The sequence below is a fragment of the Hippocampus comes genome, unplaced genomic scaffold (genome assembly GCF_001891065.2).
Source record: "Hippocampus comes isolate QL1 unplaced genomic scaffold, H_comes_QL1_v1.1 scaffold78, whole genome shotgun sequence".
In the NCBI taxonomy this organism is placed as follows: domain Eukaryota; kingdom Metazoa; phylum Chordata; class Actinopteri; order Syngnathiformes; family Syngnathidae; genus Hippocampus; species Hippocampus comes.
Window position 1 is genome coordinate 2,165,947 of NW_017805798.1, and position 23,894 is coordinate 2,189,840.

The window sequence follows — 23,894 nt, forward strand, 5'->3', positions numbered from 1 at the left end:
TTCATATGGTAAGTTTGTGCAGAACACATCACCTCCTACAGCTGTAGTGCAGTTTGCAATCCATAAATGTATTAGTGCCATTTTTTCATTGCATGGGACAGACCCAACGGTAGCTCCTCAGCATCACAGTATTTGTTAACAAATACGAGTCATTATATTCTGCATGCATCACCGCTCCTGAGTATGTTGCAAGAGGATTACAGTTGACAATGTTCACAAGAGATTAAATGGCTGTGTGTTAATTGATGTTGACAGCCAGTCAAGCGCACGTCGTGATGTGACTAAGTCGTTAGTGATGTGCGTGTTGCGTCCAGGCACCGTGGCCATTGACCTGCAGAACCCGGATCCCCCCGAAGAAACCAGTAAGCTGACCTTACCGACGGAGAACGGCGCCGGTAGCCGCAGGCCAAGCATCGCGCCGGTCCTCGAGATCGCGGACTCCTCCGCCATTCTGCCGTGCGACCTCCTCAGCGACCAGTCGGAAGACGAGACCAACCAATCGGATGAGGAGGGCTCCGTCGGGTCAGAGTAAGCGGCGCGGTTGGTCATAAATTCCGCTTCTGTGATGCAGACCCACTACATCTGCTCATATAGTCCCTATAGCCTCAGCCTAGCATAATAGACACGCTAAAGGATTGATGTCCTCCACCTCTTCAGGTGTCACGGGGACCTGTAAGGTGAGATAGATGAGCTTGGCGTGTAATCGGTGTGTCATGGTGATGAAAGGCTTCGACCCTGACAATGATGAACACGTGCCGTGAAAGGAAGGGCAGAACTTCCTATCATGCGTTGCAGCTCATCCACAAGCTTAGCACACACAGGGTAGACTTTCCATCTCAATGATCGTTTATCAGTCGGGCAAACACTTAGACAGTAGCAGAGTTCAGCAGGTTAGAAAGACCGCCACTCTCCACGCTCATCATTGCCGCGATCACTCAAGCTAAAAACCGTCATATAGATTCAGTAGTTCCAGTGGACACATTAGTGCTTGACGCTTGTTAGCAATGCAGACCTCTGGAAATTGATTGATCGAGAGCATGGTATGATGCATGCACACACACTACTAAATACTACCACTAATAAATAGCGTGCAAATAATTTGTAAAGTTTGTCAAATGTAAAACTGTTACTCTGGTGATATTTGTATAAACTGTACATGATTTCCAAAGCACATTTTCATGCTGTTCGTATTTTATAGAAGATAAGGACTGTTCAGATGTTTGAGGCATCGGGGTTGTGCATAAAATATGTCTCTTCGCAAAAACTTGTTTTCTTATTTTGTTCACGTATATTCCACGCCGACAGCATCGTTGAATTCGTCTGCCTGGCCATATATCAAACTAAATGTTCCGCAAAGAATATAAACCACATTGCCTCATTACATTTATTTGTCTAAGTATGGTAAATGGATTTCCTTGCTTGTTTATTTTCTCGGTGCCTGGATAGTAATTCATCTTTATGAGTTCTCTGGATGCTCATGCCTGAAAGCACCACAGTGCCATCGTGCGTTGATCAGGGAGACGATTAAGTCTCCCTATGCGACAGGACATTATGTGAACGATTACGTATACACAATTTTTTATTGCAGTGGAATCTTCAGTGCAGTGGAAAAATATTGAAACACTTCTCTTCTTGGCTGTGCCGGAAAGAAAAATGCTCACTGAGTTTTGCACGACTGTTGAGGCATATTTGATCCACAGCATTTTGGTTGAGATCCAAATTTGCACCACTTTGAGGGCATTCGACTTGATCTACTGTCACATCATTTCATCATCTTGCTTCCCGTCTCGGCAGTTTCGTGAAGGGCTACCCTCCCAACTCTCCCTACATCGGCAGCTCGCCGACACTGTGCCACCTCCTTCCGCAGAAGGCGCCATTTTGCTGCCTGCGCCTTGACAAGGTGAGTGACTTGTCACGCACACGCACGAAGATCAACGCGAGTACAACTTCCACTTCACATGTGATGACGCCTCGCAGGGCTGTACGCACAACAGCTTCGAAGATGCCAAAGCGTACGGCTTCAAGAACAAGCTGATTATCGTGTCTGCTGAGACGGCGGGCAACGGTTTGTACAACTTCATCGTCCCCCTCCGAGCGTACTACCGACCCCGGAAGGAGCTCAACCCCATTGTGCTTCTGCTGGACTACCCGTAAGTTGTGTTGCTCTCCAGAGCTCCGAATGTAAGTCTGAGTGTTTCTCTCTTGATGCCAATGGCAAACATTCGTTTCAGGGTGTACCTCTCCTCTTAAATAGCGCTTTTCTGAAATCTTGGTGCCAAAGAACTATCTTGATGTGAGTTGAGGAGCTTCATTGAGAGAAATGTAGTGCTTTGTCACCATCTTGTGGTATCTTGTTGCCCAGGGACTATGTCGCAGTGAATTGAGGTGCTTCATTCAGACATAGTGCTTTGATAGCATCCTGGTGTCTAAAAAAAAAAACTATGATGTGAGTTGAGGAGCTTCATTTAGACAAATGTAGTGCTTTGTCACCATCTTGTGGCATCTTGTTGGCCAGGAACTATGTCACAGTCAATTGAGGTGTTTCATTTAGATAAACGTAGTGCTTTGATGGCACCTTGGTGCCCAGGAACTAAGTCGTGAAGTTAAGGGGCTACATATAGACAAATGTAGTGCTTTGCCTCCATCTTTTGGCTTTCATAGGCAATCAAAAGCAGATTTTTGCTATTCTGCCCGATTCCCCGTGAATAACGGGAGTTAACTGGAAAAATAAAATACATGAATAGGGTGCCAACAAGGGAGCGATCACAGTTTGAATACTTCAGGAAGTTCCTCTCAAAATGTCTCCGGGTTTCTCCAAAAGTGATCCAGGATTCATGCGGCTTGCTAACCGGTGATGTTTCCTGTTTACCTCAGCCCAGACAACCACTTCTTAGAGGCCATTTGCTGCTTCCCGATGGTCTACTTCATGGCCGGCACCATCGATAAGTATGTGGTGGAGTCACAGTCACGACAATGTCGGTGAAAACATGCTGAATTTCAGGGTCCTTATGATGCAAAATGTCCATCCTGACCTCAGGCTCATTGTTGACCATCTATGAACCCATTTACTCATGAACGCCAACATTCAAACATTTTCGGGATATGTCACTGCTAACTTTTTACAGCAACTCTTCTTTTACTATTTCACCCCTCACGTCACGTCAAATTAAGCTGGATCAAAGTGCTGCCCATTGGACATAAAAAAGTGAGACGAAAAATAGTCATGGTAACACAAAAATAATCATCCCAATAAAATGGTCAATAAATAAATGAAATATGAATTTGTAATTAAACATTCAAGAAGAGATCATTTGTTTCATTGTGAACTGCAGTTCCCTCGTTCTCCACAATGATACGTACCATTCAAAATGAAGTCAAACCATTTTTTACGAGAAAAGTAAGACATAAGTGGATGAAAATGTAGTCATAAAATGATGAGAATCCTGTAAACTTGAAAGATTCTCTTGGGCAACTACAACTTTACTTTTGTAAAATTGTTTTTAAATAAAATAAAATGTTGTGGAAAATAAGTTTTGATTGGTTTTTGTTGTGTGTGTTTTTTTTTTTTTTGTTTTTTTTTTTTTTTAATGGATCAGCTTAGACAACCTGCTGCAGTGTGGAATCATCTACGCTGACAATTTGGTGGTCGTGGACAAGGAGAGCACCATGAGTGCCGAGGAGGACTACATGGCCGACGCCAAGACCATCGTCAATGTCCAGACGATGTTCAGGTAGCGGGAAAAGAGAGTAGAACGCAATCAACATTGAAGTCCACACGACCTGGCTTCATCTATGTCATCCGATGTTGTCAGACTGTTCCCGAGTCTCAGCATCATCACTGAGCTCACGCATCCATCCAACATGAGGTTCATGCAGTTCAGAGCCAAGGACTGCTACTCGCTCGCGCTTTCTAAACTCGAAAAGGTGCGGAAGACAAACAAAAATAGGAGCGCCGCAAATCCAGACATTTCAACCTCATTTCATTTTAGCCATGTTTTTTTTTTCCTTCCAGATAGAACGAGATAAGGGCTCCAATCTGGCCTTCATGTTCCGGTTGCCATTTGCAGCGGGCCGGGTGTTCAGTATCAGCATGCTGGATACGCTGCTCTACCAGGTGGGACAACAACGCGACTTGTGCCCCTTTTCCACTGCACGTTACCCGATCGACGCGCTTTTGACGCCGTTCCATTGGAGTAGGTTCCAAGCGTGCTCAGCTACCTGCTGCCAAGTGTCTCCTTTTTTAAAAGCATTCGTGTGAGACACGCTAGAGATCATAGTGGGATTGTGGTGAGCAAGTTGCCGTGGATGCCTGCTCAAAAAAAATTAATTGTCTGAGAAATTGGCATGGCAGTCTCGGTGGGGATGAGAAACTTTTTCGGCTCCATTTAAATGGGGTTAATGCAACAAACCTTTTCTCGGGATTTCCCCCGGGATAACAAAACTTGGAAGTGATCTGTAGTGGGACAATAAGCATGTACAATCAGACGCGGTGGCCCCGGGCCATCAGGCCATCGTTAATGTCGCAACCTGTCCAGTCTGTATTTCACCTGTATCTCATTGTCATGCAGATATTGAATACAATATTATTATTCGCACAGTCCCAATGTCCCGCATTTCAGTAGAAAGCCTTGACAAAATCTGACAAATGTGGTAGACCTTGATCAGAACAGGAGAAACGTGATGGGACGCTTGTGTAACACACCAGCATACGTGGTAGACTGTTTGCCGAAACATAGCGTGTTTTTGAGTCTCCGGGATTCAGTCGGTTTTCGGCACTGACTGTAAGGAAGACTTAATAACAGAGAAAAAAAAAAATCCCAAGTGGCTGCCGTGGTAACCAGGCACATTGCGTAAACGTAGCATTAGCTTCATTGAATTGTCCATAGCTTAAAATGTGAGTTCGCGCTGTAGATGAATGTATTTGCGCTCCACTATTGTCTCTTTCAACATCGACGAATATTCCTTTCCGTCTGTGTTGACAGTCATTCGTGAAAGACTACATGATAGCGATCGCCAGGCTTCTTCTTGGTCTGGACACGACACCGGGTTCCGGGTATCTATGCGTTGTAAGTGCGACTATCACACAAGCTTCTAAGGAGAGATTTTTTTTCTGTTTGCCGCGCGCTATAACCCCCATTTTCTCCCAAATTCCCCTCAGATGAAGATCACAGAGGAGGACTTGTGGATCAGAACATACGGCAGACTCTTCCAAAAACTGTGTTCCTCCAGCGCCGAGATCCCCATCGGGATCTACCGCACCGAGTCGCACATGTTCTCCACATCCGAGGCAAGTTTGCTACGATCTGACGACGGATGACTCGCGTTTGCTTTGGGCCATCATCCCTTGCAAAATCTCTTCATTTCTCTCTTGGAAACATTGCTTGCCAATAAATACAGCATACGCTACTCACAAAAAGTTCGGGAAATTTCACGATGCACGACAGTGAACTTCTGAAAATCTGCCGTTCAACATTTGTGAATTTGCAGATTTGTTTTTGTTTTTTGCTTGATAGTCACTGAACGTCTCGGCTATTCGCGGTGCTTGTACTCAGGGCAAAGCAATTAAAGCAATTCTGGCGCCATCTGTGATTGTGGACATGCTAGGAGCATGATGTTGATGTTTTATGAGCATTTTCGGGGGGGGGGTTGGTGCTTTTCTAGCGAGTAACCTTTAACCTTAATTTGACCTTCTCTAAGTTTGTGAAATCATGACTGTCTAGCCGTTCAGTGTTTTTCTACTTTTGGCACAACATTTTTGCTCTCCAACAATGAATGTAAGAGCAACCATCTCTAAATATGTTGAACTTTTTGTGAGTTGTGTAATCACTTTTCTCAGGTACTTTTTTTTTTTGTTGTTTTAACCATTTTGCTTTGCTTTTTATGCACCTGTCTTTCCTTTTTTTTTTTTTTTTTTTTGGAATGTGTGTTTGTCCTTCTCTTATTTCAGCATAAGGGCAGTTACGTGCAGGTAAGCTTGTCAGCATGCGCCACTCTGCTCAAAAGCAGGCATCAAACACCCGTGCGTCATGGCCATCACCCGGTTGCCAAAACGGCGTTCTAACCGTTTTTTTAACGATCCCAGTCTCAGGTGTCCATAAACGTGGAGCAAGGCGAGCAGCATCGCGACCGCAAGGAGTCGTGGAAGGAGAAGACGGCGCACCGGAACTCCAGCGCCAGCGAACAGTCAGAGCACCCGCTGCTGAGGAAGAAGAGCATGCAGTGGGCGCGGCGCCTGAGCAGGAAGAACACCAACAAGCCCTCCAGCCGGGCCGAGCGCATCTCGCAGCAGCGCCTCAACCTTTACCGCCGCTCCGAGCGCCAGGAGCTGTCCGAGCTGGTCAAAAACCGCATGAAGCACCTGGGCTTGCCCACCGTGGGATACGGTCAGTAGAACCACCACCCGCATTATCGGAACCACATACGGTCTCATTCATTCTGTCAACGTGAAGTCATTGGTGCACTTTGTTGCTTTTGTTCACCAATGATTCACCATTGCATCATGATTCTCGTTCAGGAAACAAAGTATAGATTTTCTTTGCAGATTGGAGTTTCAGACAAGAAAACTGACTTTCATCTCAGGGGGTGGAGTTTAAAATTCTGATTGAACGACATTTTTTTGAGATTGTGTCATTATCGGCTGTGAATAGGGATCCACCGATCCTGAAAAAGTGTCATTTCATTTGACAAAACGAAAGCCTTCATTTGCATTTAGTTGTGATAAGATTAAATGTATAGGGCGGTTCACAATGGCTGGGGACTTTTGGTGAGGTGTTTTCAGTAATCCCTCGCTATAACACGGTTCATCTTTCATGGCTGTGCTGTTTCACGGATTTTTTTTCGTGCAGTTTTTTTTTTCTTTTTGACAGTGAATTGTTTTCTGCATCCTGATTGGCTAAGGGACTGTAGACTAATGTCAACAGTCTCAGCGCCTCGTCAATGTACAGCTTGCCAAATTTTCTCCATGACAAAAGCCACAATGTTGACAAAACATTCTGTACAGTATTTCTAAAAACTGTCAGTTGTTTGTAAGAAAAAAAATATAGATACTTTTTAAAATGCTTTGGCCTGAAAAAAAGGTTCAATCTTTGGTTTCATTCAAAACAGAATAATTGTAAAAAAATAACGATGACTACTTCACAGATTTCACTTATCGCGAGTTCTTTTTGGAACGTGACCCCCGCGATAAACGAGGGATTACTGTACTTGTACAATTACCATTATACTGTACTTATACATATTGTACATTATATGAATTAATATAAATATAACACTATTTTTTATTAAAGTATTATATTAAGTTTTTCTCTCAAATGAATTTGGATAATAAAATGAGAGAACAAGCACGATACAAAATAAATGCAACATTTCTCGAAATATTGTCGTAACTTTGAGCCTCACTGCCCACTCTTCATGGTCAAATTTAGTGAGGTAGTGGTCTTAAATTTAATAGTAGTGGCCTTAAAAAAGTCCTAAGCCTTGAATGCGGCTATCTGTCCATTAATAAGGAAATTGCAAAATGTTAGGAGCCTATTTATATTTGCCACATCGGGAGCGAGAGATTGTAAAAAGCCCCTTAAAGCAGGAACATACTTTTTTTTTTTTTTTATGTTGTTACGATTAAATATAGCCTCCACCCACAGTAACGTCAACACCAATGGTCTTATTTTTGTGTATTCTTGTGGAACTCCAATCTGTGTTTGTGTTTGTCTCATCTCATGGCCTTTTGGGACATGCCTGTCTTCATGGCACACAGTCAGACTCCACTAGCATTAAGACCGTGCATCAATTTCATCAACCATTTTTTCCTACAAAAAAAAAACATATATGCAGTCATCTGCCACCCATCATCAAGATCATGTCCACTTCGGGTTTCCACTGGTCCATGAAGTAAATCTGAGGATTAAGGCTAAAGATTTTAAATCCAACTAATTCGATGGTGCACTGCAATCAAATTGAAGGGTATGAAGGTTAGGGCTGTTGGGATTATTTTTAGATAAATTTGAATGCAAACTTTGAACAGTGAAATCCTGCAATTTCCTGACTCAGCGTTTGCAAAATTTGCCTTTTTACAGATTTTTGGGGAAACCTCTCCTTTGTTATTTACCAGAAAAAAAAAACCTTTTCACTGCTTTTATGCTCAGGCCAAAGCCTTGTCTAAAATAAATATTTCTTTTGCGCCGCTGATGGCATCTTGGGGCCAAGAAACTATGTTGAAATGCCGGGAGGAGCTTCAGTTAGCCAGGCCATAGCCATGGCTAATGGAAAAAAAAATTCTAGTTCATCTTTTTGGCCAGCATTGGGTTTCGTGCCAAAATATTGACCTTTGCTGTACATATTTGCTGTTGAATAACTTGAACACATACATTTCTTGCAGTGGATGAAAAAAAAAACCCTGTAGCAAAAAATGGTGTGTTTGCTAGGAGAGAAATGCAATAATTTGCAACAGAAGCCGATAAAAACACATTTCGGTCATGAAAATCAATCAATAATCAATCAATAAAAATAACAGCCACACCTGTGGACGATCAATGGTAACAGAAACAGGGAGTGGGGTGAATCCTCATGATGAACTTTTTTAATAACCTTTTCATTGCAAATAGGTCAACATAATCATGAACAAAAGTAGTTGGTCGCTTTTGCCCACGATGTGGCACATTTGAGAACTCCTAAAAAAAAATAGATCTCCAATTGACCATACCCAGCCGACACCTGTAGAAACCCTGCAACATGTGAATGCATCACGCTTCTCTGTTTGCTTTGCCTTGGCATCTGCTCACATTTTCACTTGTTGTGTCACGCTTCCAAAACAAAGTGAAGTTAAAAAAAAAAAAGAAGAAGAAGAAGCCTAATCCCGATGTGTTGTGCTGGCTGAATCTTGTGTACTTGTGTCGCTCACGCTGCTTCCAGGGAGACGCCCAAACGCTCCTGACCTTCTGAGTGAGCATCCACCACAGATGAATCATTTGGAAGTGACTCTGTGCATACTGAAGCATGGCTTCTTCTCACTTTTTTTTTTTTTTTTTTGCATCCTCTCACCTGTTGAACCTTTCTTATGGTCAAAGCGCAAATGCATTCGCGGCCTGCCTGATTTTTATTTCTATTTCCTTTCCTCCTCCTTCTCTCTTTTTCTCTCTCTGACTTTTCTCTTCCCCCCCTTTTGGCTCGTAGAGGATGTTTCTAATCTCACTGCGAGCGATGTGATGAACAGAGTAAATCTAGGATATTTGCAAGGTAACGTGTGCACGCGCGTGCGTGTGTGCTCTTTGTCCACTCGGTGCGGTGCGGCGTGTGAGTGTCGAAGGCGCGGGCGTGTGGGCGAAAGGAGCTCGTCCTTTCACCAGCATCCTCCTTTCTACGAGATGTGTGTGTGCTTCACGTTGACACTTGTGTGGTCGAGTTAACCGTAAATACCGTTGCTCAGAGTTGCAGGACATATCAGAGCAGCCGTATACAGACGGGAGCCGGCCGTCAGGTTAGCCGGTCCATCCACTCTATTGTATTGCATGTGTGAGTGAGAGTGGGTGTGTGTCCAATGTGGATGAGCGTTAGACATGAGAGGTCATCTGGGATATCATTCAGGATCACCTCTGACGCGCTCTTTTGCGCACTACTGAAACATTCTTGACGCGCGGCCGAAGCGCTCTCACGCTATACTGAATTTATCCACAGGCAAACTATTGAAGCGCTCTCACACACTACGACGACAACTTCTCAACGCATTTTTTAAATGCTCTCACACTCGGGCTGCCACACACAACTCTTTTGCTCATCGACTAGTCACTGATAGCTGCCATTAGGCGACTAGTCTCGATTGGTTAACTCATTGGATCACGCTGTTTGTAAATTGGGACATTCCGCACCAGTCTTTTGTAAACATCATTAGCTTACATCTTGTTCTTTGAGGTACGGGCACCGCTGAAACACTCTCGCACTCACTACTAAATGCTCTCTCACACACACACGACTGAATTTGTTCACAGAAATTGCTGAAAAATACTGAAACACTCACACCCTGATGAAATTTATTTGACTAACACATCTTACTCAAACACTTTCACACACACACCCAAAATGCTCTCTCACATACAACGGGAATGCTCTCTCACACATACTTAAACAGTCACACACTGATGAAATTTATTTGACGAACACACACGACTGAAACGCTTTCACACACACACACACACACACGCACACACACGCACACAAAAAAAAACACATACACACACACACACACACACACACACACACAGAAACAATTTCTTCAGCTGCGGTCTAAAAATACTCTTACGTGACAGGACTTTTTTTTTCACTCTCACACACAATTTAAATGCTCTCCCATTCACTACTGAAATACCTCACGCATAGCCGAATGAAATGCCGTCATAATACACAGTAGTGTGTCTGAGAGCTAATCCTGAATTATGTCCCTGACTGCCCTTCATAGTTAGTTTAGCAGCCAGTTTTCTCACTTTCCTGTCACTCTGTCGATTTCTCTCTCTGGCCTTCTCTGCATCGTGCTCACGTGAGTGAGATGGCGACCCCCTTAAAAAAAACTAAAAAGAATCAGATCGAGTCCCCCGTTTGGCTTGTTTTCTGGAGCAGAACGCATGATTGCCTGTGGATGGAAGAACCCATCTTGGATCTCACACAAAACATGCATTGACTGGTCGTCAGTCAAGTATTCACACTCACTCTCACATTTATGGACAATTTCGAGCCTGTTTTCGGCGAAAAGTGCGAGGAAGCTGGAGCGCTTGTAGAAATTCCGCACAAGTACGGTATGATGCAAAATGCACACAGGAACACATACAATTCCAAAAAAACTAAAAAGAATAAGATCGAGCCCCCCGTTTGGCTTGTTTTCTGGAGCAGAACGCATGATTGCCTGTGGATGGAAGAACCCATCTTGGATCTCACACAAAACATGCATTGACTGGTCGTCAGTCAAGTATTCACACTCACTCTCACATTTATGGACAATTTCGAGCCTGTTTTCGGCGAAAAGTGCGAGGAAGCTGGAGCGCTTGTAGAAATTCCGCACAAGTATGATGCAAAATGCACACAGGAACACATACAATTGATTCCGAGACTCTTGATAATGTAGTGTCGAATTTTTTCTTTTTCCTCTGAGCACCACGTACAAAAAAATAGAAGGATACAAGGAGCACTTTTAAATTCTTCAGCTTGACTTCATCAACTCACTGGATGCTAGCCGTAATTGGCTTACTGTAACCAGAAGCCACATACCATCTCCATATTCAAAACAAGATCAATCCTGTTGTAAGTTGACCATTTCAGCCGGACAAGTTCGATACCAAACCTCTCAATTTAGTGCGGTGGCAGGTGGAGGCCATCAAGGCTCAGTGAGGTTTGGCACTCAGGTCCAAGATGACGTCTTCCGCCCTCGCACTCCAGATGCCTTCTGTTCCACTAGCTTGTTTGGGGTTTTTTGTGTTTTTTTTTTTGTTTTGTTTTTTTTTATTTTATTTTATCCGCACTCCAACGTTTGGTTCAGTCTTGACGGATGCTGGAGCATGTCCTCTACATGTGTGCGCGTGAGTGTGTGTCGGCATGGCAACCTCCTGCCTCGCCGGATGGAGTCAGATCTCGCGTGGAATGCCATGGAGATGATTCCAGCCCCCCGTCCGTGTCACAGTGCCTGTCAGTAACGCTTGGCCCTTCTCTCTCTCCCGCCTCCCCCCATTCACCCTTTGTTCTTTGTAAAGAGCCACAAGCAGGTGGGTTGTCGTGGAGACACGTCGAACCTGTTTCAGACATGTTAAAAATGGCAAAACACACTTGAAAATATTCAAATTAGCTCCTTCCACTCCGATAAAGCAATCGAGCAACGGCATGCACATGTACTGCATAAGGATAAATCAAAAAAAATTTTTTAAATCAATACAATGCCATAAACCTTTTCGCAAATTGATGATACATTATCAGGAAATCTAATCAATTAGTGATTGAATTTAATGAGGTGATATCAATGATTTTCTTTCTTATTTTTTAATACATGCTTTTTCTTGCCCTGATAGAAATGAAAAGAAATAATTTGTGACATTGTCATTCAGTTGATGTCCTGTATAATACTCCTTATTTATGTTCATTTATGGCAGCGCATCAAGTCACCATGTTGGCGCTTTGATTTCTTTCCTTCCGTCATGTGACGAGCAGTACCGTTGTTGTGCTGGGAGAGGGCGGGGCAACGCCCCCCTCCCCCAACCAGCCACCCTGAAACCCGTCCCGACTTTTTCTCCGCAGATGAGATGAACGACCACCAAAATACGCTCTCCTACGTGCTCATCAACCCGCCTCCGGACACCATGCTCGAGCTCAATGACATCGTGTAAGAAAGCCGCCGGTACTTTTCGCTTTTACACCAACGTACAGCGGCTTGATTTTTCACTTTTTGGAAATGCTGGCATTCCCAGGGTAATTCAAAGTGTCAACATTTTCGTATCCACGCAGGCTACATAATTAGCACATTTGCCTCCCAATCCTGCTGTGGTTCTGAGTCCCAAGCTCAGCTCAGTGGACTCTCTTCTAAGTTTGTGAACCCCGTCCCAAACTGAGTGGAGCGACATGTTTTTCAGATACATCATCCGCTCCGACCCGCTGGCGCACATGCCCGAGGAATCCCAAATGGGCCAGAGTCGGAGCACTCGGAACCAGACGCACTTTGTCTCAGAAACCAGAGACGAGACGCACCTATGAGCCACACACACACACACACACACACACACACACACACACACACACACACACACACACACACACACGCATGCACACGCACGCACGGCAGCCTGACGTTTGCTACTTGCTTCCACTGAGCCGCCGCATACGTTTGCGGGAGGATGCATGAAGCGTGCCTCGACATCCAGAGATGTCGATACCGCACCTCACATCGCCAACTAACACTGGAGGACAACCGCGGTGGGCAATTTAGGGCTCGTGGGCTGTGTGCGGCATTTAATCTGGCCCAGCGTGCTATTCTAAAAACAACTCAAACCTCAGAGAAACTGTCATGAAAAAGCCCCCATAAATGCTTCTTAATATGCACTACTCGCAAAATTTAGAGCTGGTCGTGGGACTCCAAAAATATTTTACTTGAAAACAAAACATCCAGTGATGACATAATTAAATACAATTTTAAAAAACTGTTAAAAGATTTTGTCACATTGCACCAATTGAATTTCCATTGGCCACTTTGTATAAAACAGACAGATGGACAAATCATCAGTGTGGCTGTAATATCAGCGGTTCCACGCGGAGGATAAAGACTATATGACTGTGAATACAGTTATATTTTTTTGTGTACACGGGTTGAGAAGGTATATTCGGCTCATCCTGAAATGTCCCCCAAAAGCCCGATATCGCTACCTTTCTGTAAGTAGTGTATATTATATTTATTTAAACTGCACACGCACGCTTTGTGCCCTTGTGCCTTGCGTTGGTGGGGCACCCATCAGGGCAGCCGACATCCGAATTCACTCGATCTTAACACTCATGCATTTGCTACTAATCTTTTTATTAGAACTGCAACGATTACTTTGCTTTGTAGTCAACACCACGTTTAGGAGCACAAGCATCTTACGCCACCGCTCTGTAGGGGGCGCCATTGACTGTCAAAGAAGTGGACAATAGTTGCCATGATGTCATGGCAGGTTGGTGGACTCTGATTCAATGGCGAGTGACTGGTCGCCTCAGCAACAACCTGCTGTATCGGACTTCTGACCAGAGCGATGTTGAAGCACTGGAAATGTTTACGGAACTCTCTCAGCGTCCCCCGCTGGCTATCAGAATGCACACATCTGAGAGAAAGACTAAGTGGCGCTTATCAGCCATATCGTGTGTGTGTGTGTGTGTGTGTGTGTGTGTGTGTGTGTGTGTGTGTGTGTGTGTGTGTGTGTGTGTGTGTGTGTGTTTGTTTTTTGAAGTGTTTCTAAACATAATTTTTGCTGTGCTAAGGAAAAAAAGAACAACAACAGTATTATTCAATGATTTCAGTGTTTTAAGTGTCCTCGAATGATCTGCTGTTTGTGCCATTATTTATTTGTAAATACTTTTTTGTACACTATGTGCCATTTCTCATCCCTTTTAGGGAATATCAGAGCCTGGCCGGCTTTCTTAGATCTTTTTTTTTTCTCATCTCAGTCTTTAAAAATACATTTAAAAAAGGAATTGGCGAAAATATATCCACTGGAACTCTGAAGTTAAGCACCTTATGTTCCATATTACTGGTTGACTTCCAAATTGTTGTAATTTAAGCATTGTTTCCAATGGAAAAATGAATGAATTCCTTCATTCCAGGCTCAAACTGGTTCTAGACTTTAAATTGTAACCATCAGAAAAACTACGATATTAACTGTGTCCGCAAAGTAGAAGGTGTCCCACAAGTCACGATACACATCCTTCTCGTATTTGCATTCGAATTTGGCTTTGCAGTTTTGGAAGCATATCGTGGCTCACTAAATTTGCCCTCTCAAATTTCTTTATTCAACTTGAATTCCGACTGAGGGCATAAGGTTTGTTTATTTATTGTGAAGCCCTAAGTGTCAGCGTTGATTGCTTTCTGTGTGCGTGCGTGTGCGTGTGTGTGCGTGTGCATAACTTGATGCGCACACGAACCACCCCCCCCTCTCTGTTTGTCTTGCGAGGAGACGTGAAAGATAACTATTTTTGCACCAATGGAATCTTTATGGCGTGACCCTTTAATCTCCTAGCTCATCACTGCTATTGTCCTTTGTGAAACATTTCACACATTTTGTTTCCTTCGCAGGCAAATACGAACAACAGCAAACATGCAAGCATGCATGTGAATTTTTTTTCTTTATTTTGTAATTTTTTTTTGTATTGGAGGAGGGGAGGGGCGGGGGGCAACTTTATCCGTGAGTCCATTTTAACAGGTTTGGGGACCTGAGGAATTGAAATCCTCCCAACATTCCACAGTGATCCATATCACGTGTGCTTCTCTTTCTCTCCACAGTCTTTCAAGGGCATGTTCAAAGGATTTTAAACAAACAGCATGTTTTTTTTTAATATATACAAGCTTGCCAAGAATAAATAAGTGTCCCTGTTAGCCAATGTCGAAACAGCCATTTGATACGCCGTCTTTCTGATATGAAAGGAACATGCATGTTGTTTACGTGTCAGCAGCCTGCGTGTCAAGTTTGCCACCTCAGTGTTCGACTACATGCATTTTGTACTGTTTTTCTTATGATGGGAAGGTCAAGTTTGAAGGTCATGAACAAATAAAAGCTGCATGCAGCCACCTCCACAGTCAACATGCTTTTATTTCACGCCCAAATTCCACATTTTGTTTGGTGAATCGGTGAGAGCCGGACCGATGTGGATTTATTTATTTATTTATTTTTATAAGGCCGGTTCCGATATCTGTCAGATATGTTTAAAAGTAAAACAACAACAATCAGCAAAATAAAAATTGGCTGATTTTTATTTTTTTGGGGGGGGGGGTAAAAAGGGCAATTCCGGTTGAATGGCCCTAGCGTCGTTCGGCACAAGCCGTACCATCAATATGCCAGGTACCACTGTTATCACATTTGCAACCCCGCCAAATTTTTGCTGAAGGTTTACTGATTGTCAAATCCTCTTCCAGCCTGCCTTTTACGCCTATGGAAAGGGACAGCTTTTATGTTATAATGCACCTCTTTGGGCGTGATTGTTGATGCTTCTGGTGAAATGACAAGTTTGTTTAGTGGACATATCTGATGTAAGTTTGCGTAAGTAAGGCTAGTTTATATAATTTTGATCTTGTCACGGAGCGAGGTGGTGTTGAACCCCAAAAAGGAGGCAGGAGGGAGGAGCAGGTTGTACTTGAAGAGTGGTACACGATGAGTGGTCGGGCCGGGGGTCGTTTTATACAAAACTAATGACCAACAGGTGTGCCGCTGCAGGTGGAGCCCTACAGTGCCACCTGTTGGTCACAAACAGAAGCATGACAGATTGATCCAATTTGTAAAATGTCAACAAGGATAATACGGTGCCAAAATTTAGGATCATTCCAAATTTTCAAAGATTTTCTCTCTCTCTCTCTCTCTCTCTCTCCCTCTCTCTCTCTCTCTCTCTCTCTCTCTCTCTCTCTCTCTCTCTCTCTCTCTCTCTCTCTCTCTCTTTATATAAAGAGAGAGAAAGAGAGATATTCTCAAGAGTCTGGAATCACGTTACTCGAGGATTATATGTAAATGTTCAACTGCCTGAATGCTATGTTGACAAGTAGCTTGCAGAATAAAGTTTTGCCAAAGGAACTTTGATTCTTTTTTTTTTTTTGTAATCCCGTAATATGTGATTGCCAAACATGCGTCCCAGTTAGTGATGCCTTTATTGACATAAAGAGGTGGTGACCAGAAACACCCCCCGACTTTGCCCTTTATAAATCTTCAGCTGTCCTGCACTTTTGTGACCCGAGCCTCTCTCCGGTTTCATGAAACTTCTTGCAGCAATGGTGAGTTTGATTTGTGTGAACCGTAAATGGCAGCAACGCTCTTTCTTAACATCTTAACAAATGGGAAAAAAAATATCTTCATTTTTTTCCCCCCTTTTCCCTTAGAGGACATACCTGTGTTTGGCTTTAGTGCTGTGTGCAGTGCTGTCACTGGCAAACGGCCACTGCTATCAAATTCAAGTGGAAGAAGGTAAAGACAGGACTGGAAATCTTTATTGCTCTGTTTTCACGAAGTGACTGAAATTCTTTTGCAATATCTTCTCAATCAACTGTGAAAAAATAAAATGTCGTCATAATTCTTTCTACCCATGTGTAGGTGCAGGACAATGCCTGGATCCAACTGACAATCAATGGCACCCGCAGGGAACAACTTGGAGGAACAGTGAATGCATGGATTGTTCCTGCAGCGGTTGTTGCCTTGTGTAAGTTGAAGCATCGTACGTTTTCCTTTTTGTGTTTTTATCTCTGTAAAAAAAAAAATGCAGTTGTTTATTTTGGGCGCACTGCTTATTTGCAGGTCCAGCGCCGCTGTCCCTGACGTCCCTCCTGACTTCGTAGCTGTGCTTGACAAAGACGCATGTGAATACATACTGCTCAAAAAGAATAACCTGTCTCTTGAACGTCCATAGGAGAGTTTCATAGGAAAGTGACAGAACAACGGCATCGCTCACTGACTCCTCGACAACAACAATATTTGTCACACTATATATAATCGAGGCCATTTAGTGAAATTTTGGCGGAAGAAAATGATCAAAAGTGGAAATGAATAAAACATCAATTCTCTTTGGAGTGTTTGTGTGTAGCGTCTGTATGCTCGGACGATACAGCTGAACTACTGTCCCGTGTGTATGACAGGAAAGAATGTCAAAATGTGCCGTCTGCACTGTGAAGAAATGTTGTAGGTAAGACTAAGTGGTTGAGGAACGGCAAGTCTGGGATGGATGAATAAGAAACAAATCTCAAGTCGCATTTTTAATTGTATTATCCATAATTCATTTCAGGATAATCAACCAATTAGTCAGTCAAAAAAGTGACAAGTAAATTAATGTTATGATTTTCAAGAAACCGGTTCATTTTTTTCATCTTTTGTGAAACATTTCACACATTTTGTTTCCTTTGTGGGAAAATACGAACAACAACAAACATGCAATCATGCATGTGATTTTTTTTTCTTTATTTTAAAACTTTTTTTCTCTTGGTTTTTGGGGGGGGGGGGGCAACTTTGTCTGCGGGTCCATTTTAACAGGTTTGGGGACCTGGGACCTGAAGAATTGAAATCCTCCCAACATTTCACAGTGATCCACATCACGTGTGCTTCTCTTTCTCTCCACAGTCTTCCAAGGGGCATGTTCAAAGGATTTTAAACCAACAGCAGGGTTTTTTTAACATATCCAAGATTGCCAAGAACAAATAAGTGTCCCTGTTAGCCATTGTCGAAACCGCCATTTGATACGCCGTCTTTCTGATATGAACGGAACATGCATGTTGTTTACGTGTCAGCAGCCCGCATGTCATGTTTGCCACCTCAGTGTTCGACTACATGCATTTTGTATTGTTTGATGGGAAGGTCAAGTTTGAAGGTCATGAACAAATAAAAGCTGCATGCAGCCAACTTCAATCAACCCTGCTTTTATTTTACTCACAAACTCCACGTTTTGTTAGGTGAATTGGTGAGGATCGGACTGATGTGTGTGTTTGTGTGTGTGTTTTTTTAAGGACAATTCTGTGATGTGTCAGACATGTTTAAAAGTAAAACAACAACAATCAATCAGCAAAACAAAACTTGGGTGATATTTTTTGGGGCAGGAAGGATTTTGAAAAGGTCAATACCAGGTAGATGGCCCGAGCATACCGTCAATATGCCAGGTGCCACTGTTATAACATTTGCAACAGTTAAACAGGGACATGAGGTCAGTTGAGGCTGAGCCTCGCCTCCTTGCGAAGAGGAAAAATAAATCAATACAAATGCTCAAATATGTGGGTAAGACGAGTTCCAGATTTGGTGGCTCCTCTATTTCATGGATTTTTTTTGGGGAAATTGTGTGGGGTGTGGTGGGGGGGTGGTTTACAATTTATACTATTTTGTTATACCTCCGATTTAGTTTGTGTGTAATTTCCCTGCCGGCCACTAGATGGTGAGACACCATTCGTTTTGGCACTGTAAATTTGAAAAAAGAAGAGTCAGTACAGGAAGTATTTCGAGGAAGTATTTTGCTGAAGATTTACTGAGTGTCAAATCCTCTTCACGCCTGCCTGGCGAGCTGGCAAAGTGAATACTTCTCTTGATGGCGTTTGTAGTGACTTCTCTTTCCTGCATGTGTGTGTGTGTGGGTGTGTGTGTGTGTGTGTGTGTGATCTTTTCCCCCTTTCTGAAGTCTTTAAAATGGTGACACCTAGTCTGGAATCACATTACGAGAGGATTATATATAAATGTTCAACTGCCTGAATGCTATGTTGACAAGTTGCTTGCAGAATAAAGTTTTGCCAAAGGAACTTTGATTCTTTTTTTTTTTTTTTTGGAATCCCGTAATATGTGATTGCCAAACATGCGTCCCAGTTAGTGATGCCTTTATTGACATAAAGAGGTGGTGACCAGAAACACCCCCCGACTTTGCCCTTTATAAATCTTCAGCTGTCCTGCACTTTTGTGACCCGAGCCTTTCTTCGGTTTCATGAAACTTCTTGCAGAAATGGTGAGTTTGATTTGTGTGAACTGTAAATGGCAGCAACGCTCTTCTTAAAATCTTAACAAATGGAAAAAAATATATATCTCCATTTTTCCCCCCCTTTTCCCTTAGAGGATATACCTGTGTTTGGCTTTAGTGCTGTGTGCAGTGCTGTCACTGGCAAACGGCCACTGCTATCAAATTCAAGTGGAAGAAGGTAAAGACAGGACTGGAAATCTTTATTGCTCTGTTTTCACAAAGTGACTGAAATTATTTTCCAATGTGTTCTCAATCAACAGTGAAAAAAATAAAGTGTCGTCATAAGTCTTTCTACCCATGTGTAGGTGCAGCACAATGCCTGGATCCGGGTGACAATCGATGGCACCCGCTGGGAACAACTTGGAGGAACAGTGAATGCATGGATTGTTCCTGCAGCGGTTGTTGCTCCGCGTAAGTTAAAGCATCGCACGTTTTCCTTTTTGTGTTTTTATCGCTGTAAAAAAAGAATGCAGTTGTTTATTTTGGGCGCACTGCTTATTTGCAGGTACGGCGTTCCCACAGGCGTCCCTGATGACTGCGTAGCTGTGCTTGACAAAGCGGCATGTGAATACAAAGTGTTCAAAAAGAATGACCTGTCTACTGAATGTCCATTTATGGGTTTAGTAGGAAAGTGACAGAACAATGGCATCGCTCATTGACTCCTCTACAACAACAATGATATTTGTGTAATACTATACAGTATATAATCAGGACATTTAGTGAATTTTTGGCAGAAGAAAATGATCAAAAGTGGAAATGAATAAAACATCAATTCTCTTTGGAGTGTTTGTGTGTAGCGTCTGTATGCTCGGACGATACAGCTGAACTACTGTCCCGTGTGTATGACAGGAAAGACTTAAAATGTGCCGTCTGCACAGTGAAGAAATGTTGTAGGACTAAGTGGTGCCAGAAATGTGGTTTAATGTGCGACGTTTTCTGTTTTTGCACATAAAGAGGTCATGACCATCAGTTGACCAACCCTGACATTTAATTCCAAAGGTTCTTCTACTGTCCTTCACTGCAGTTATTTTTGAGTCTGGTGACACACTTTGTTGTTTTTTACTCACATAAAAAAAAGTTGAGGTGCTTTTTTTTTTTTTTTGCTTGCTCTTTGAACTCTATTGAGTGGCATAAGAAATATGTGTATATATATATATATATAATACTGTATATATTATATATATATATATATATATATATAGACACACAATAACTGTGGAGGGGCATTTTACTTCAATTGTTTGCTCACTTCTGTTTACATATTAATACAATGTAACCGAAAACTCTTATGGTGTAAAATTGTTCTACCATAGGCCACTAGGTGACAGCATTGCTGTCTAATCACCTTCCCGTTCCCACATCATTGCGTGTTCTATTTTTGTTCCATTACATAGGGGTTAACTTATTTTTACAGTATGGGGGTTAAGAATGCTACAATTTTACTTGGAACACTGCTTGTGGAGTTAACACAGGTTTTGTGTTGTGCCAGTTGATGATGTGACTGTGGAACAAATTTGTCTTCGATGACTGCATGAAAACAGGTCATATACACGAATACAAGCTAGCACATGAAACTAATGTAACATAATCGTGATATGATGGATGAGTTTGAGTCCGTTTGAGTAATCACGCATGCGCAGTAAGCAGTATGATAACTTTTTTTTTTTTTTTTTTTTTTTTTTTTCCGGTGGCAGAGCGCGAACGCCCTGCTGGTTCACTGCTTGTTATTCCTTGCCCCGGTGTTCAAATTATGCGCCGTCGTCTTTCACATCGCAGATTTTGAGCACACGGGGCCCGTTGTTGGTCGCGCCTCTGTTTGACCTGCTTTGCGGTTGTTTTTCATCGTACATATTTACCGCGGGGTCGCTGTCAGTCAGGCCGCGAATGGGCTGTTGTTGCTGGGAGACCATTCTGACTCGCCTCCCCTGTTAGCACCATTAGCTAGCGGCTACGATGTGCTGCAGGCGGCGGGGGCTTTTCTACGCAGCGGTCCACTGGAAAGCAAGGCGGGTTCTTGGTTGATTATTAACCCCGTTTGGATCGAAGGGTGACTTGGAGCTACATATTTGAAGGTAAAATGAAGCTACCTTTTCGTAATATAGTACACGCTAACGTAGTTAGCTTGGTTAGTTAGCCGTACATTTGCATGCATGCCTGTTTAGCCAATTGGGTTGCTAGCTAATTGCTGTGTCGTCGGTAAATGGATAGATCCACATCCACATTTCAGAATTCACCGTGAAGTACAAATGCTTATAAGCAAAGTTGAATTAGTTCTGTGGCAATGACAGCCTGCCCGTCAAGCTAGCATTGGGCCGTTCATGGTAACATTCACGCTGGGTTGTGTTTGCGCTACAGGTAATGGAACTTGGTTAGACGATTGTGGGACTCTGGTGTGATCTTAAATTCGGGCCAGTGTGCCTAAAGAAACGTTGCACTGCTTCACAACGTTTCCAATGATTTGTTCTACTGTCCTCCACTTTTTACAGGTAGATTTGTAGACTTTCTTGAGACTTTACACTGTTTCTTGTTTTTTTGACACAACTTGGCCTGCCACCTAAAAAAAATAAATAATAATAATAATAATAATAATAATAATAAATACTCTGCCCCCCTAGGATCACCATCATAACCAATGTTAGAATGTAGTGGGATGGCTGTAACATTATGCACAGTTAGAACATTTACATTTAAATACAATTAAAAAACTAGTACTTGCATAATGACATATGTCCAGCATAACTAATAACATTGTTTTACTCCCAAAGGATGGATGTTGATTTGGGTGCCGGGGACAGTACAAGAAGGAAGGTAGGCTTGACTGGATCTGCAGAAGGCACCATGGATGTCATCCCCATGGAGATGTATGACTCTGCCAGAGCCAAAATAGCTGCCAACCTGCGGTGGCTATTTGCTAAAGCCTACGGCATTGGTGAGTGTTTCCGTTTGCTTCCATTCAACAAACTCTAATTGGCATGTTGTGTTGTCACTTGCATTTCTCGCCGGCGAAATATCAGTCTGTCCTCACAGGCTTAAAACTGTATTTAAATAGAACAAATGCCGAAGATGATTTTCACAACGTTCAGTGTAGAAGTGTCACATTAGCCTTGGAAATGAGCTCTGACAGCTGTTTAGTCCAATGTCAGACATTTTTTACTCTGGTGCTTTGATGTTGGACCAGTAGAAACCCTCTTCTCAAGACACTCGGAGTCAGCAGAATATGTAGAGGTTTGCTGGTGAAACATTGACAGCTAGAGTCTAAAGGCAGGAAGTATTCCTGCGCTCCAGCCAACACTGAATACCTCTTTAACATCCAATGCCTGGCTGGCAGTACCATTTTCATACTTGTAACATGGCCAGCGGAATTTCTTCTAAATCGGGTAAAGGATTACATAACAGTTGGACTTTTGTCCGACGTAATTGAGCTGCTCCACCGCCTGGTTTGTCCCATTAACACAAAACGTCAATACACTGCATTTGCTGCCTCAACACTCTTTGCTCTGATAGAGTGGCAAGGGGCAGTGTAGAGCCGTTTGCCTATTATTATTATTATTATTATATCACTTAGATTCACATAATAATGGAAAATAAACCTATTGTAGGAATGAGTTGGCCTACTTTTCCTGAGCCTTTTCTGACATAACACATTCACCCACTAACCAACGAAATTTCTTGACTGCTTGGCAGAGTTTTCAATCAACGGCGGCGAGCAAAGTTACGTGATTAAATCTCCCTGTGTATCCGTTGTTCCACTCGAGGAATAGGTTCCCTTTCGCCCCACTCGGTGTCTTGATGGACACCTGTCTGAATGCTCTTTACATCTTGTCCCATAGCAACAAAACATCCTTATCTGTGGGATTTTCTGATTGGCTGATGATGAGACAAACAAACAAGGATAGCCATATTTAGCTTAGCGAACACAAAATAGTCAACTCAACTCAGCCGTATTTATAGAGCACTTTAAAACCACCACCGCTGTATACAAAGTGCTATACATGAAGCAAAAAGAATTCATACAAACAATAAATTAATAATGAAGACAGTGGAAAGCACAAAAAGAGTCCAACTAAAATCAAGTCTCATGCTGAGTCATAGCCGAAGAATATAAATGAATTTTAAGGCCAGTGTTAAAGATGGGGAGCGAGCGGGGGCCTGCCGAACGTTCCTGCTTACAATCTTGCAACAAATAGAAGATGAAAGCAATCACTTCATTCAAGGAATTTTGGTTCCAAACCAGCAGGCCATTGGACCAAGTTGAGAAACGAACTCATTCGGACTGTCGAAGGCAAACTATAGATGAAAAGTAAGGCATCCCATCTGTTCATCTATCCGTCAATTAACATCGTTTCAGGGTGGGCCATGGCTAACGATGCACACAGGGATTTTACTCAAATAGAGCACAAAAGCCTTCCCTTGGAGCCTAATTGACCCAACGGGATGCTGGTCTCCTTTGAGAACTGAATATCTACGCACCGGTGGCTCATGTGACGTTTTGTTAATGTCATTAGTCATCATTACTTGCCCGTTTTTTTTTCTTGACACAACTGAGCAGCATCACATTCAGCATCAGTGGGGGGGGGGGGGATACTAATGCCTGATGATGCTGGAGGTCGCGTGGCATTCAAACACTGTTCCACTCGTATTTGAGTGTTTGTGTACTCATGTTGTCTGCCTGGCCCCTCAGGCTGCCACAGCTGCTCCCCAAGCCTGAGTGGCAGACAAGC

At 42.9% G+C, this 23,894-nt stretch overlaps 4 protein-coding genes across 4 annotated transcripts in view; all 4 read left to right on the forward strand.

The window, feature by feature from the left end:
* Positions 1–13,406, forward strand: part of LOC109525351 (potassium channel subfamily T member 1-like) — an 86,193-nt gene extending 72,787 nt beyond the window's left edge. The window contains exons 24-31 of the mRNA XM_019885787.1: positions 3,597–3,731; positions 3,813–3,924; positions 4,013–4,114; positions 4,983–5,066; positions 5,159–5,287; positions 6,083–6,383; positions 12,268–12,352; positions 12,600–13,406. Of these exons, the coding sequence (XP_019741346.1) occupies positions 3,597–3,731; positions 3,813–3,924; positions 4,013–4,114; positions 4,983–5,066; positions 5,159–5,287; positions 6,083–6,383; positions 12,268–12,352; positions 12,600–12,720 (1,069 nt within the window). The 3' untranslated portion in view covers positions 12,721–13,406. The remainder of the gene's footprint in view (positions 1–3,596; positions 3,732–3,812; positions 3,925–4,012; positions 4,115–4,982; positions 5,067–5,158; positions 5,288–6,082; positions 6,384–12,267; positions 12,353–12,599) is intronic.
* A 2,928-nt stretch (positions 13,407–16,334) lies between these two features.
* On the forward strand, positions 16,335–17,160 carry LOC109525247 (beta-microseminoprotein-like). Its single transcript, XM_019885598.1, has 4 exons — positions 16,335–16,468; positions 16,574–16,658; positions 16,785–16,890; positions 16,986–17,160. The coding sequence occupies exons 1-4, from the start codon at positions 16,448–16,450 to the stop codon at positions 17,095–17,097; spliced, it is 324 nt and encodes a 107-aa protein (XP_019741157.1). The 5' UTR covers positions 16,335–16,447; the 3' UTR covers positions 17,098–17,160.
* A 1,859-nt stretch (positions 17,161–19,019) lies between these two features.
* Positions 19,020–19,956, forward strand: LOC109525246 (beta-microseminoprotein-like). The gene is made up of 4 exons (XM_019885597.1): positions 19,020–19,161; positions 19,267–19,351; positions 19,479–19,584; positions 19,679–19,956. The coding sequence occupies exons 1-4, from the start codon at positions 19,141–19,143 to the stop codon at positions 19,806–19,808; spliced, it is 342 nt and encodes a 113-aa protein (XP_019741156.1). The 5' UTR covers positions 19,020–19,140; the 3' UTR covers positions 19,809–19,956.
* Positions 19,957–20,844: 888 nt separating this feature from the next.
* The window catches only part of LOC109525160 (calmodulin-regulated spectrin-associated protein 1-B-like), a 6,348-nt gene continuing 3,298 nt past the window's right edge, over positions 20,845–23,894 (forward strand). The window contains exons 1-2 of the mRNA XM_019885451.1: positions 20,845–21,245; positions 21,939–22,102. Coding sequence (XP_019741010.1) covers positions 21,940–22,102 — 163 coding nt within the window. The 5' untranslated portion in view covers positions 20,845–21,245; position 21,939. The remainder of the gene's footprint in view (positions 21,246–21,938; positions 22,103–23,894) is intronic.

What these genes read in the sequence shown, in the direction of transcription:
- LOC109525247 (XM_019885598.1), top strand. Translation starts at nt 16,448, where the DNA reads ATGAAACTTCTTGCAGCAATG. An exon ending in TCAAATTCAAGTGGAAGAAG is followed by an intron (nt 16,659 to 16,784) that starts GTAAAGACAGGA and finishes ACCCATGTGTAG; the next exon opens with GTGCAGGACAATGCCTGGAT. An exon ending in TGCAGCGGTTGTTGCCTTGT is followed by an intron (nt 16,891 to 16,985) that starts GTAAGTTGAAGC and finishes GCTTATTTGCAG; the next exon opens with GTCCAGCGCCGCTGTCCCTG.
- LOC109525246 (XM_019885597.1), top strand. Translation starts at nt 19,141, where the DNA reads ATGAAACTTCTTGCAGAAATG. An exon ending in TCAAATTCAAGTGGAAGAAG is followed by an intron (nt 19,352 to 19,478) that starts GTAAAGACAGGA and finishes ACCCATGTGTAG; the next exon opens with GTGCAGCACAATGCCTGGAT. An exon ending in TGCAGCGGTTGTTGCTCCGC is followed by an intron (nt 19,585 to 19,678) that starts GTAAGTTAAAGC and finishes GCTTATTTGCAG; the next exon opens with GTACGGCGTTCCCACAGGCG.